At 43.3% G+C, this 14,148-nt stretch overlaps 1 protein-coding gene and 1 non-coding gene across 3 annotated transcripts in view; both read right to left on the bottom strand.

Moving 5' to 3' along the window:
* Positions 1 to 2,425: 2,425 nt before the first annotated feature.
* Positions 2,426 to 14,148, bottom strand: part of TOE1 (target of EGR1, exonuclease) — a 154,394-nt gene continuing 142,671 nt past the window's right edge. For both annotated transcript variants that reach the window (XM_069642361.1, XM_069642362.1), the window contains exon 8: positions 2,426 to 3,949. In XM_069642361.1, coding sequence (XP_069498462.1) covers positions 3,032 to 3,949 — 918 coding nt within the window. In that variant the 3' untranslated portion in view covers positions 2,426 to 3,031. The remainder of the gene's footprint in view (positions 3,950 to 14,148) is intronic.
* On the bottom strand, positions 4,451 to 4,580 carry LOC138565491 (small nucleolar RNA SNORA11). The gene has a single exon (XR_011301356.1). It is a non-coding gene; the product is annotated as a small nucleolar RNA SNORA11 (small nucleolar RNA).

Below are 14,148 nucleotides of genomic sequence, written 5' to 3'. Positions count from 1 at the left end.
AAGGGGACACTAAGTAACCCCTCCAGCACCCTATTGTAAGATAGTGTGTGCTCGGTCTAGAAAGTCACAAATGCAAGTAAATCCAATTTCACTTCACTGCTCATGGAAACAGTAGTTTAACCAAGAGAAGGTATTTAAACCTTTGGGAAATCTAAATGACTTCCCTGTGGCACTGTGTGTCACAATGTAAAAAGATGATGCCTATGGAGTTTGTCAGACTCCACAACCAAAAGAAACCGTGTTCAAATCAAAGAAAAAATACGAGAGTGGGAAAAAGGTCTTACTCTCTCCAGGATAAAAATCTAAAGTCCTAAAGTCCAGCAAAAGAGCTGGAGGTCTCTAAGGTAGAAGGGAATTAGCACATTTCTGAGAATTCTCCCCAATAAAACCTAGGGCCCCTCTCTCCCTACTGTAAGGGCCAGGCAAGAGGGCTGAGGCCACAAGGTCAACAGTCGCTGAGCAGTTGCAGATGTCGGCAGCAGGAAACCCACATAGCAGTCGTTGAAAAGGACTAGACGACCTTAGGCCATGGGAACGAATCTAGCAATATGAACACTTACACACTCTGCATAAGCGACCAACTTGGTTGGCGGAAAAATCTGAGGGACCAACACGCAAGGTATTTTGGGTACACTACACATCAGGGCTAGTGTTACCATCACGCCCATGGTGACGTCCGTTTTGATCTTCAAAAGAAAGATGCAATATTTCACGATTACCACAAGATGTCAGACTATATGCACAGCATGCGATTCTAAGCAGATCCACAGGCACCCGAAACTACAATTTTTTTGTACCCATCTACAACCCTCCGCCTCCTAAGATAAGCCTGGCTGCTCCATCATCGTTACCCAAATATCTTAGGTGGTACAAACTTATACTAAGAGTGGAGTTTCTGTATTGCCTCAGGTATAGCCCTTAAGTGGACTTTAGAAAAACTGTTTAGTAGTAGTCCTAAGGCAGAGCACACAAAAGCAAAAGGGGCTCCCACACATGATACAAAGGTGGGTCTGTCTGCCCAACAACCCACCCCAGATTGCATTTACCAACACTACAGTGGGTGGATTTCCATGAATAATCCTGATCTTCAGGGATACCCACCGGAGCACCCCCAAAATCATGCCTACAGCAGCTCTTTACTTTCCCCTCACAATCGTTCAGATCCTGCTCTCAACCTGCCATGTGCCTCTTCCCACTGCTTATTCTTGCCCCACCTCTCACCAGACAATGCCAGCTCATCAGTGGAACTTTTCAAAACCAGTCTCAAAAACCATTAGCTAGCAATGGAGCACCTCTTACTCCTCACAAACTGATCCAACCAGTTCTTCCTTCCACCCGCACCCCACAATGCCACTCTGGAATGTAAATACATAAGTGATCCAACAAATTAGGTCACTATATCCTGTATGTTTATTCTATTGGTCTGCTTCCTCATCACCGTCCCATTGTTATGTTTCTTTTTAATACACCTCAGTTTAGTGTACCATCAACTCGCAACAAATTGAAAAATAACTCCACCCTCATTCAGTGATTACATCAGCCATTGGGTAATGTACCCTATGCACGTTATTTCTGTTAGAAATGCCATTCAGACAGATTCAGTCCTAGCACAAGTAGCTTCCTTCCAACTTAAGTGGGAAAGGGTAGGTATTTATCTTCAACAGAATTTGCATCCAGGTCGTAAAACCAGAACAGTTAAACAGATACAATGGCTATGAGTGTAAGCACTCACTTCAGAAACATGCACAACATGCTGATGGGTTGAAATCCATGGAATCTTGATTGTGGGTGCGTGTTTTGAGTGATGCAGCCAAGGACCCAAGATAGTGTATTGTCATTGTTAAACTCTGCTTGTGGAAAATACAATCTAAGATTTAATACTGAAGAGGAAGGTTTAGTGGCGAGAAGTCATCTTTTATGGGACCCACCATACTGAAAGGCGTCCAGCTTAATGGAGCCAATTTCATAGGACTGAAGAAATAGGACATCACTGCAACTCTTTAGGCGTGTGAAACACTGGTTACACATCATATCCAGCATCACTTTCAGAACGACCTGCATTAGGTACAAAGCAAAAGGTTGCTGCTACCCACCTGAAGGTATTCTCTGGAAGCCTCCACAGTACCAGAAGAACATGGTCAGCACACTAGAATCTAAGCAATGCCATAGGGGAAGAACCATAAACAGTCCTTCACTCACTCTGCGCTTGTACAATGCAATAAAATACTGTGATGCTGGTCATCTCTCATTGCACTTCAGGGAGGAACTGAGCAAGCGCAGCTCTTCAAAGGCCATCTCAGACCATTGATCCGGATAGTACTTCTGGCTAGTGGCCTGGTCTGTGTATCCTCCCTTTTGGTAAAACAATCATGCCTGCTAGATAAACTTGCTATACATACATACTACATACATGAGCACTACACACTGAAATTAGGATCAGTTTTACTTTCATACCTGAACTCCAAACAATGTTTCTCTATGAGATACAGAAGTGATGAACATATTGATGCCATTTAAAAAAAAGATACCAGTAAAAAAAAAAAAAAAAGATTATTGGTAGCGCTCTACCACTCATCTGGCACATTAAAAAGTACATTTTTGTACAACCGCCTGTTGTGCATGGCATTAACATATTGAGTTCTACTTTTTGGAAACTTGATGTGAAAGGACTCAAAATGATTTGGCTTTATGTGTCAAAAGTTGTATAAGAAATTAAACCACAATGAAATAAACGAAAAAAATGGCAGTTGCTGGATAAAAAAAAATAAAACGGAAGATTTTGACAGGCTTGGAGAAAGATTTTCTTTTTCATTTCGTCAAGGGCATAACAGCGATCTGGTTCACAACCATCTGAAAGAAAACAGTGGAATACCCAATACATCTGTAGTCAATTATTTAAAAATAATTGACACAAAGCATTTTAGATTGTAACAAGTTCTTTTTAGTCATCTGATTCCCACAATCGTTATAAGTCACGATTTGGACGACAGACTAAACCTGGTCAGTGTCTGGCATGTTGCACGGTCTGGTGTTATCCATCACCAAACATCAGCTTCATCTTTTGACTGTGTGCTTTGGAGGATTTGGAGAACATGCTTTTCACAATCTGGAGCGGAACTGATTTACCGCTCAGGTACACCTTGTTGTGACAGTCGGGGAGCCATGGAGTTTCATTGGGCTCACTTTTTGCAACCTTCTTTACCATCCAGACATAAGCCATGATGTAGCCAGTCATGAACGCATCAAATCCTGCTCTATGCGTGCCACCCTCAGGCCTCTGAGCTTTTGTGGGCACCATGTCAGAGTTACACTTGTTGCACTGTGTGTACTTAATATTGTCCATGTTCTCGCCTGTGCTTGTGGACTTCTCTTCAGGAATTGTCCCTTGCTGTTGTGGGGCATCCTTTGTATGAATATCATTCTCTTCTACTATGAGCTCAGAGTCTAACACCGTCTCTTTTTGGAACTTTGTACAAGTCTGTTGGTCAAGAACGCCCAACTCTTCGTCCATCTTGGTTTCTAGTGGCATTTCACAAACACTCTGTTTTGTTGCTTCCAAATCTGGCACCATCACCTGCAGCAAAATGTCACTTGCAGAAATCTTTGCAACATCTCCGGTATCACTGCCTAATGATATCGCTGCACCAGGGTCTTCCAGTAGCTCATCCTCTGGGTCCTTAAGTCCCATACACGGCTGTTTCGGAAGAGGCGCCCCATCGAGGTCCAAGGAGTTTTCGGGCATATCCATCACTTCTAAACTCTCCAGCTCTTTTGCCTCATTCTCCACTTCCAACCCTTCAGGCACTGCTGATCCATCCGGCTTCTTTCGCCTTTTGCGGTTCCTCCTTTTCCTCCGCTTATCACCTTTAGATTTCTCATCTTCATCAATAATGAGGTCGATATTGTGTGACTGGGGACACGTCATCCCATTTGGGCACCATCCATAGGCCTACGGTGGAAGGAAAAAAAAATAAGTCAGTTCATCTTTCCTACAGCGATTACTCCAAAGCAAGTCTCAAAACTTGAACCTACATAGTGTGGCTCTTGGGGAGTATGAAATAGGGTGCCTGTGAATGGGGCAAGTGACTTTATATGCCTGGCAGATGGCTTGCAACTTATATTTTAAGCCCTAATCCAAGACAGCAGGTTACACACTGTAGGATTCCACTAAACACAGATTCAAACTAAATATTAACTGCAAACAGGCAGACAAATATTGACTTGCATTTTACAAATTGACTAACTCTGATCTACTGCAACATTTCACAGAGGAACTAACAATTATGCAGAAAAGATGTTAAACTTTTCTTACTTAAATGCAGTACAACAGAGTCTATGAAGGACACTCACTATCATTTCTGACCATTATGCAAGACACTGCACCTACACATTCCTGTGCAAACACCCCACCATGCAACATTTTGTTTAAATGGTTTACTATATCTGTTTTTAATGTACGGTGTCACTGATGACAGAAAGGCCACAAGGCACCCCTGTACAATACGGACAGCGAAATTCTCTATGGTGTGGTATAAACAGCCGAGCAAGTATCTTCCTGTGGGCTGCTCTGATCACACCAGGGTGGACCAGGTTGTATTTGTATTTTATTTATTTGTAGCGTGCGCCAGGCCCAGAGGCATCAGGGCGCCAAAAAAATAAATAAAACATACAGAACACAGTTGCAGATACATACAATAGAAAGTGAGCTTGGATCAAGCTGTAAACAGTTGCAGGTACATACAGTAGTAAGTGAACTTGGATCAAAGTGTTATATAATCATACCATCTTGAGCCAATCATTAAGACAGCATAAGTTAATCAAGGCACAATTTACAATAAGACAGTACGGCCAATGAACTCTGGCTGGAGGCAGAGAACTCTAAGGTCATGACAGAAATATCAGGAGTGTGAATCTAATTTGAGCAAAAAGCCATGATTTGATTTTCTGCTTGAAGGAGTTGAAGGAGGGCTCAGATCTGATGGCAGTGGGGAGAGCATTCCAGAGCTTAGAGGCCAAGACAGTGAAGCTCACACCCCCAGCTTTTTGAAGTTTGAATCTGGGCAAAGATAAACTGTGCGTTTGGGCTATTCTTTAAGGCCGGGTAGATGTGTGGAGGTAAAGGCGGTTGGATAGGTAAGAGGGGCCTTGTTGGCCAGGCACTTGCGAGTCAAGGCAAGTGTTTTCAATGAAATTCTCTGCTTGACAGGGAGCCAATGTAGATTGGTTCTGAATTCAGAAACATGTTGGTTTCTGGGAATGTTCCATGCCGCTCTGATGGCATTTTTCGGAGTAATTGGCAGTTTTTTGAGGTTGGACTGGCTAGTGCCCAGGTAAAGGGCACTACAAAAGTCCATCTTAGACATGATGGTCTGGCCAGAGTGATACGATTGGGGGTGGTCAGAAAAGGTCTGCAAGCAGAAATAAGTTTACAGGTGTATGCCGACGCTGACCTGACTGCGTTAGTTTGTCTCGTCAAGGAAAGTGTAAAGTCGAGATAGATACCTAGTGTTTTAGTATCCTTGGAGACCTTAATGACGTTGCCGTCAATGATGAAAGACTGGTAGGAGTGATCTAGTTTATAGAGGCATTGAGTGGAACCCAGGCTAAGGCGCCCCGTCTTGTCATCATTGAGGCGAGGTTCATGTTGGGTCATCCCAGCCTGGATGACCAGATATACATTGTTCAATGCTTTAGTGTCAACTGTGTGGTCAGATGAGAAGGGGATGAGTATCTGGGTGTCATGCGCATAGTTTGTGTAGTAGACACCCAGATAGTCAAGATCATCAAAGAATGGTTTAGTGAACACATTGTAAAGTGTAGGTGACACGCAGGAGCTTTGATGGACGCCACAGTGAATCAGAGCAGGGTCAGCAGCGGCTGATGGGGAGAAGACCCTCATGGATCAATTACTTAGAAAGGAACTGATCCAAGCAGTGGCTGAGTCAGAGAAGTAGGCAGCAGATAAGAGGTGCTGGCACAAGAGTTGGTGGTTGACCAAATCAAAGGCAGCGGAAAGGTCTAGAAGTAATAACAGGGCTAATTTCCCGTTGTCTTTCAAGACTTCGATTTGTGTTTTAAGATCTATCAAAGCCGTGTCAGTCCCATGCCTGTGACGGAAGCCAGATTGTCTTGGACCAAGGAGGTTGTTAGATTCCAGATAGTCCTGAATCTGCAGGTAGGCTGCACGGTCTAGTATGTTGAGCATGAAAGGGAGGGTGGTGATAGGTCTGTAATTGGTTGGTTGACTCGGGTCTAAGGAAGGTTTTTTAAGCAGTGGGATAACCCAGGCATCCTTAAGATTGTCTGGGACAATACCAGTTTTAAAGGAAGAATTTATAAAGGCTGTGATAAAAGGGGCAAGGTCATGAGCGGATTCCTTAATAATAGGAGCGGGGCAAGAATCGCCTTGGACGTTAGATGTTTTGATTCTGTTGATAATATCTTCCATTTCAGCAATAGCGAGTGGAGAGAAGGCAAAAGGTTTGAGATTACAGGAGACCAAAGGAGCAGCCCTTAATGGAGTGGTCTGACAATTATCCAACTACAGACAGTTGCGTTCGTCTTGGATTGAAGAGATGAAATTTTGTTCAGTAATGCGGTCTGAATATTTGCACACCATTTGCTGTCTTTAATACAGGTATCGGGAGGTGTGGCAGGTGATTCAAGATCCTTTAGGATCTTGAATAATTCTTTAGTGTTTGAGTCTGCTTGCATGATACGATTGATATGACTCCTTTTTAGCATGGAAGATGGCTTCTTTGTAGTTAAGGGAGGCTAAGATAAGACCGTCCTTGTGCTGAAACTCGGTGGGCAAGTCATCCATCGGATGCTCACAACGTTTAGCTTTGCGGAGCACTCTTAGCTGAGGTGTAAACCAGGAGTTAAGATGCGCGTGTGGTTTAGGCTTCCTAAGTTTTATAGGGGCGATTAAGTTTAAAGCTGAAAGCATGGGTCGATTGTAGGTGTTCGCTAGGACTGCAGGATCAGAGCAGGAGTGTGACTTTGTTAAGGGTGGGGAGTAAAAGAGGGAGTAATTTCTCTCTAGTTATGTCCCTTTTATTTCTGGTGGGGAGGGCCGGCGCAATAGTTGGAGGAGGGCGAAGGGCTGCTTCAATGTTAAAGGTAATGATATGGTGGTCGGCCCATAAGCAAGGTGCATTAGAGAGTAAGCTAATGTTACAATTACTCAAACAGTTGTAAACAATGTACTGAATATGAATTAAAACAGTACAACTGTACTTCTTGGAGTACCTGGTGTAGCGCAGTTCAATTGTTTACAACTGTTCTAGCAAGGTTTTCACTGTTGGGTGCAGGGCAATGCACTCATACTCTACCAATTGACCGCTGCCGCGTGCCGTCAATTTACTTTACGGCGCAAGTGCTGTGCTTCTCTGTGGCCTCTATGCCTACTTTCTCCTGTTAATGTTACAATTAGCATCAGCTAACCAGTCAAGTGTCCTCCCTCTAATATGGGTATGTTCTCGGATGAATCCAAGGTCCGTTAAAGTTTTGGCAAGGTCAATAGCAGTGAGGTAATTTGGGTCAAGGTGTCCCAAGTTGAAGTCCCCTAGGAGAATGATTTGAGAGTTAGTTTTAGATTCATCTAGTAATAAGGAAGAGATCTCATCAACAAAGGATGATGCTGGACCAGGTGGTCTATAGATAAGGTGTAAGGTGGCCATTTGTTTAGGCAACAGTAGTAACTTGACCAAGAGTAATTCAGCCGACTCAATGTTGGCATTGGGTAAAGCTCTTAAGCCAAGTGAATTTTTTGTGACTGAAGGCAACTCCACCCCCTCTAGATTGAGCAGTGTTGCGATCACAGCGAGTAATGGAGTAATCTGGAGGTATAGCCAAGTACAGTGCAAGTCCAGAGGCAGCATGTAACCATGTCTCAGATATTGCAATGAAGTCAAGCTCTTGAGTTGTGATAAGGTCGGCAATGTCTAGTGCATGGGCAGAGAGATCTGGCGTTAAGGGCACCCTTGATTTGTAAAGCTTTGGCTAATGAGGTTGAGGCTAATGAGGTTATCAGCAAGGTGTACTGGGTGAATGAAACCGGTTATTCAATCTTGTTGATGTTTTAGATTTGTCATCGTCTCTTGTGGTCTGTGTTCAAATTTAACATTTGATATATGTTGCAATAATTTTCTTTTTTTTAACTAATAAAATTGAATGATTGATCGCCATTTCAAATTAAGTTAATTGTTCCAATGCCTACAAACCTTGTTAAATATACTAACAATTTACATATATTAGAGAGAGTTTTCATTTTAGTGCTCAATTCCTCCCATCTTCGAGATCCCCCCCCCCCCCCCCCGCTCTTTTGCTGGACTTCAGACTTTTTAATTTTAACCCTGGAGTGAGTGAGCCCTTTTTGTCACTCTTGTGTTTTGACCAGATTTGGATTATGTGTTTCCTTTGTTTTTGGAGTCTGAAAATCTCCATAGGCACCCACTTTTTCCAATGGCAACACACAGCACCTTCAGTGCAGTGATGCAGAGAAATCCTGTTCCCAAGAATAGTAAAGTGAAATTGACCTTTTCTCTTTGTGGGACCAGCACACACCATCTTATGTGGAGTGGTGGGGGGCTACTTAGTAGCCCCTTATCCTACCTACTCATGTATAGCATTTTTTATGTTATCCTCACTACTTTAAATGGCTGGTGGCAGTGGTTTAATTTTCCTACCATTGTGCTTTACTACCACAGGCTGAATCCTCAGCTGCGGTATAGGACCCATGAGTGACCATTTCGTCAAAATGGCTCCAGTCTTTTCTGGTTGTGAGGTCTTTCTTGGGTTTTACTCTGCGCGTTGAGCCCTTTGTTAGTTTGCCCTTTGGCGGGCTTCAGCCCTGAAGCCAGCCTCTGGCTCCAGTGTGTCTGGAAAGGCAGGATGTGATGGAGGTTCCCGAAACTCCCCTGTCCTTGGTCTCTAGGAGTGCCTGAATGCAACCAGTCCCGATTGGCTGGCTTTCCTTTCAGGGCAGCAACCCTGATGTGCGATTGACAGCCTAGGCTGTGCATGAATGGGAGAAACCTGCTTAAAAGGCGAGGGTTTTGAGACTAGAGTCAGAGTCGACCACTGAGAGAAACACTCGAAGAAACCGTGAACAAAGCTTGCTGCATCCTCCTGGACTTTTGGAGTGCCCGGTGAAGCCCTGCTGCTATGCTGGGACGACTTCTTCCCTTGGTTTAGTGGGACCAACTAACTCCGATTCGAACTCCACTGGACCATCCACCCCCGATTGGCTGTACTTCTTTGCTGCTGCAAGAACAGAGTGCCGAGGGGTCGAGAAATCCGTAGTAGAGTGCCACGGCTGCAATTCATCCAGAAGCTCCTCGAGTCTCCTAAGGACTCTCCAGAAGCAGGACGACCAAAGTTCGAGTCCCCTCACCAGAGTGCAGGGCCCAAGGAATGAAGGAAGCCAAACCGGTATCAGTGCTGCTGATCCGAAAAGCACCCATAGCTGCTGTCAACCTCCAAATTGCTGCCGCAGGAATCTACCAGACGTCCTCCCTCTTGTCGCCACAACTGAGGCTCAGGAACGGAGGATCTGCATCGCTGCAACAGAACAGAATCCAGCTGGACCACACTGCTTCAAACCTGAGGTACCGTTTAGACTTGGGGTACTTACCTCAGTGTCTTTTTGAGCTGTGCTCTTCTCAGTTGAGACTTGCATTGGCTTACCTTAGAGTGGAATCAAACTCAGCTTCTCACAGGCTTAACAGCTTGTGACCCTACAAGAGATTTCTACAAAACTAACTTTGTACAAGACTTTTATCTAAGAAGTGACTGTGCACCAATTGACTTTGGCTGTCCTGCAGACCCTTCTAGTCCATGGACTGATATTTCTGTCCCTCAGTTGGTAACTTGTCCTAAACTGTTATTGCTAGGAAAGGCTTGTATAGACTTCATTGGAAGATTTGAGTATACTGACATGCCCCGAGAACCTGTTTAACCTATTCCTTCCTCTAACCTTTCCTTTATGCAACCTCAGAATCTGCAAAGTATAACTAGTGATATATAAATGCCATTACTGTCCTTGTGAATGAAGTCACCATCGGGTGTAGCAAGTGTGTAAAAAGCATCTTCTAAAGAGTATCCACTAACTTGTGCTGATTCTGGAATAAGTATTTTAAAGTATATTTGATTGTTACATATCTTGCCCTTTTTAAAGAACGCTTATTTAAAAATGTATGTTAAATAAATAACTGACTATTTAGAAGTAAAACCTTGAGTGTTAGTGTTACTTGGCTACTTGTATTTGCGAATTTCATAGCTACAGATCTACAGCTCACATTTTCCTCTGGCTGCTCAGTCACACTACCAATTTGTGTAGTACGGACCTATACCAAAAAGGTGCGTTACCCCAATACCAAGCAGATAAGCGTTGTGTAGTCTCACAGTGTCACTACATCAATTCTTACCCAAGTCTCCAAGGCACTACTCCCCTAGAATACCAGTTATCCTGAATCAGAGTTACAGGTGTATACTGTTACTAGAATCTGTGTTTCACCAAGTATATTGTCCAGTTGACGTGCTATGTGATTTCTTGCTGAACATCACAACTGATGGGGTTTACTACCCTGGTATTACTGAAATAAACCTAAAAGTAACTATTGGTTTTGACTTCCCTAGAACTCCTGTTAGGTGTTCCAAATAAGGTTATATGCTTTGGTCTGTGTACCTTCAAGCATAGTGCTTTTTTCTTTTATAATCGTGGTTCTATATAATGTGATGGTACTTATGATTTATCTAGGCCTATACTTATTTAAATAAACCATTTATTTTTACAATAATAATTGCATTTATATGGCGCTACGAACCTTCAGGTATCTCAGCGCTGCTTATTACCCACGGTGTGTGGTGCTCATTTATCGACCTCGGAAGGATGAAAGGCTGAGTTTGGCCCTGCTAGGATTCGAACCTGCGTTGGCAAGCTCTGCATGGATGTCAAAGTGAGCGCTCTACTCGCTGTGCCACTTGACCAACAATACATAGTGTTTCAGCGTTTCTTTGGATCATTTGTATTACAATTTCACTTGTACTGATACTACAGCCCTCTCTCCCTCCTAAGATAAGCCTGGCTGCTCCGTCTAGACTACCGTGAACTCAGGTGGTACAGCCTTATACTAAGAGTGAGGTCTTGTACTGCCCCATTGGAATGGTTTTACGACTTCAGAAAAATTGTCCTAACAGTTGTCCTCCAGTGGCCGACTCTGCTCTTAGTCCCAAAAACCTTGCTTTTTATGCGAGTTCACATTCATTCACAGCCCTAGGTTATCAATCACACAACAGGGTAGCTGGCCTCAGGGCCAGCCAGCTGGCCAATTGGAACTGGTTTCACTCATACACCTAGAGCCAAAAAACAGGGACGTTTCAGGACCCTCCCTCACTTCCTGCGTTTCCAGACACACTGGAGCCACGGCAGCCTTCAAGGTTGAAGCCCACCAAAGGCAAAACACACAAAGGACTCAAACCTGATGCAAACAAGAGTAAAAGTCCAGAAGAAACTAACAGGAAATGGTGAAAAAAGAAGACGGGGGGCCATTTTGAGAAAAATTGTCACCCTTGGGTGCAGCACTGCAGCTGAGGTATCAGCCTGCAGATACAGGTCACTAGGTAGTAAAAAAGAAACAACTGCCACCAGCCATTGAAGTGAATTAGTCTTAACAAAATGTTACATGAGGAATGGGTTAAAGGAATTACAATGCAACCCAGCCCCCGCCACTCCACATAGGGTGGTGTGCGCTAGACCCACAAAAGAAAAAAAGGTAAGAAACGCCATCTTACTATTCTTGGGAACAGTAGTTCACCCAAGAAAATGCATTTAAACAAAGAGAAGTCCAGGGGACTTCCAGTGGCACTGCACAAAAAGTGCTTTGTGTCCCCACGCAAAAAGCATGGAGTTTAGTGAGAAACAAAGTCCTAGTCAGAAAAACACACGAGGGAGTGTGTGGAGTAAACATTTTAAAGCCCCTCCTCCAAAGTGGTGGGGGTCTACAAGGTTAAAGGGAATTAGCACATAAATGAAAATTCTCCCTCACAGTAAAGGCTCTGGATTGTTCAGGCTCACAAAACACTAAAACACCCTCCTCTTACTTAAGATTAAATCAGCAGCGTTGCCTCTTATTTATGCAATCTATCACTGTATATATCAAATGTTCATTGCATGCAAGGTCATCATGTGAAGTTACAAACTACAATTGTTACAGAAAGGTCATCCTCTCCTAACTTGTGTGTGGGCAGCCACAAGGCCTGAAGCACTTAAGTAATCTGGAACTCAGAAAAGATGGCTGACAATCAGAAAAATAGAGTTCATAAGAATCACGTTCTTCGTGCCAATAGTAGATCTCTTTTTCCCCCTCAAAATACCATAGAGCGGAGGGGGCATGCGAAGCAGCTACAGTCTGTTCCAGATATTCACAAAGAGTGCCAAGGAACTCGAGATCCTCGAAGGTACAGAAGGCTCAATCCAATTTCTCAATGACAGATGCTTGGATTGCAGCAACCATTCTTAAACTCAAGCTATTACCAATCCAGTGTAAATCTTTGGCTAAGTTAAGGGTGCACATTCTTAGCTGTGGGAGGCCGAAATCCGCCATGTTAACTGTCTCAATGTTCAAAAACCAGTAGCACAATAACATGCCCCAGATTAAACTTGCATAGCTATTCTTACCTGAAAACTATAATGGATCAATCATGTGGGCATCGGTACAGCTACATTTTTTAAAAACATTATTTGTATTTATGGCTAAACTAAGTTGTCCTTTAACAAAATGCAACCGATTAATCAACAGAAGGAAAATGAAAGAAATAAAAAAAAAAACGAACAGCACATTAATATACATGATATATCAACCATGATTTTTAAACACAATATTTTTTAAAAAAAGTTATCGCTAACACACAACATCCCCAAAAAAAGAAACATCCCCTCAAAAGAGGACAAAACGCTACATATTGGAGTGGAGGTTGCCAAGACACTGTTCCATAGAGTACCTAAATATGCTTACTGGCTTCCATTAAAAGCAGCCTTTAATTTAGCTGCATGCCTGGTTTTAGGAGGCAGAAAATATTACCACTCTGAGGGATCTGTACATTTGCTGATTGCAATCATTTCAAACTTGTCTACTGTGTATACAAGGCCTGGACGTTGATCTATCCCGGATAGCACAACTATCTTTTTGGGTTGGAGGAATTTTTAGGACTGATCAGCCAGGCTGAATATTTCTAAAACGTCTAAAATACTATACTAGGCCTTCTCTATGCCAAATAAAGCTCTACTGCAAGACACGTTAAGATGGACTTTCAGAATCAGTGCTATAGAAAGATCCTAGAAGCACCATATTCGGATGAACAGGAACAAACACGGATGCCTAGCCAAACTATCTGGTCAGTTTGGATTGGCAGCAAGGCTTAGACTTGGGAGGGTGACAGTGAAAGAATCAGTTAAGCACACAGTTGGGGAGATTTATCACACTTATGCTTCATCCCCTCTCCTAGTGAGACCCCCAGCACTTTTTGCTGGACTTTGATTATATTACTGTTGGCATTAAGAATAGTACTGAGATGTGTCAAAGAAAATGTTATCAGAACAAACAAGAGATCTCAAATTTTCTTAAGCAGGCAAATACTTTTGGACCCCCTCAAAGAGGAGAGAAGAGTCTTTCGGGTAAACAGGCTAAGCCAAAGTCAGTGTGGCTTAAACACTTCTTGCAGGTAAGAAAAGTTGTTGCAATGTTTTAGAAGTCTTTCAAGAAAAAGAAGAATCAATGTAGGGCCACAAGCTGTAAAACTTGTGGGAAGTAAAGGTTCTACAACGAGATACAAGTTCTTAGACGTTCACAGTACCTTTAGTTAGAAGAGAATGCAGCAGATGAACAAGTTACTTCTTACCTTGTAACGTTCTTTCGACGGGATGTTCCTCCGACGTATTCCTCATCTTAGATATATCCTTCCAGCTCTGCTGGCCTCGGAAAATTTTTTCAGTAGAGGGCGCTGCGCGTCGACGTCCCTCGAGTCGATGTCCCTCGACAGCCGCCGTATCGACGCTCGACGTCATCCTGCCCATAAAGGCCGCGCGCAGCGTCCGTTGCTCAGTTCCGTTTTGAAGCCCACAGTATTACTGTTTGGACTAGACTA

The sequence above is a fragment of the Ambystoma mexicanum genome, chromosome 1q (assembly GCF_040938575.1).
Source record: "Ambystoma mexicanum isolate Mex_15411 chromosome 1q, UKY_AmexF1_1, whole genome shotgun sequence".
Taxonomy (NCBI): domain Eukaryota; kingdom Metazoa; phylum Chordata; class Amphibia; order Caudata; family Ambystomatidae; genus Ambystoma; species Ambystoma mexicanum.
Note: the sequence above shows the minus strand (reverse complement) of the source record. Positions and strands in the feature narration are given on the sequence as shown.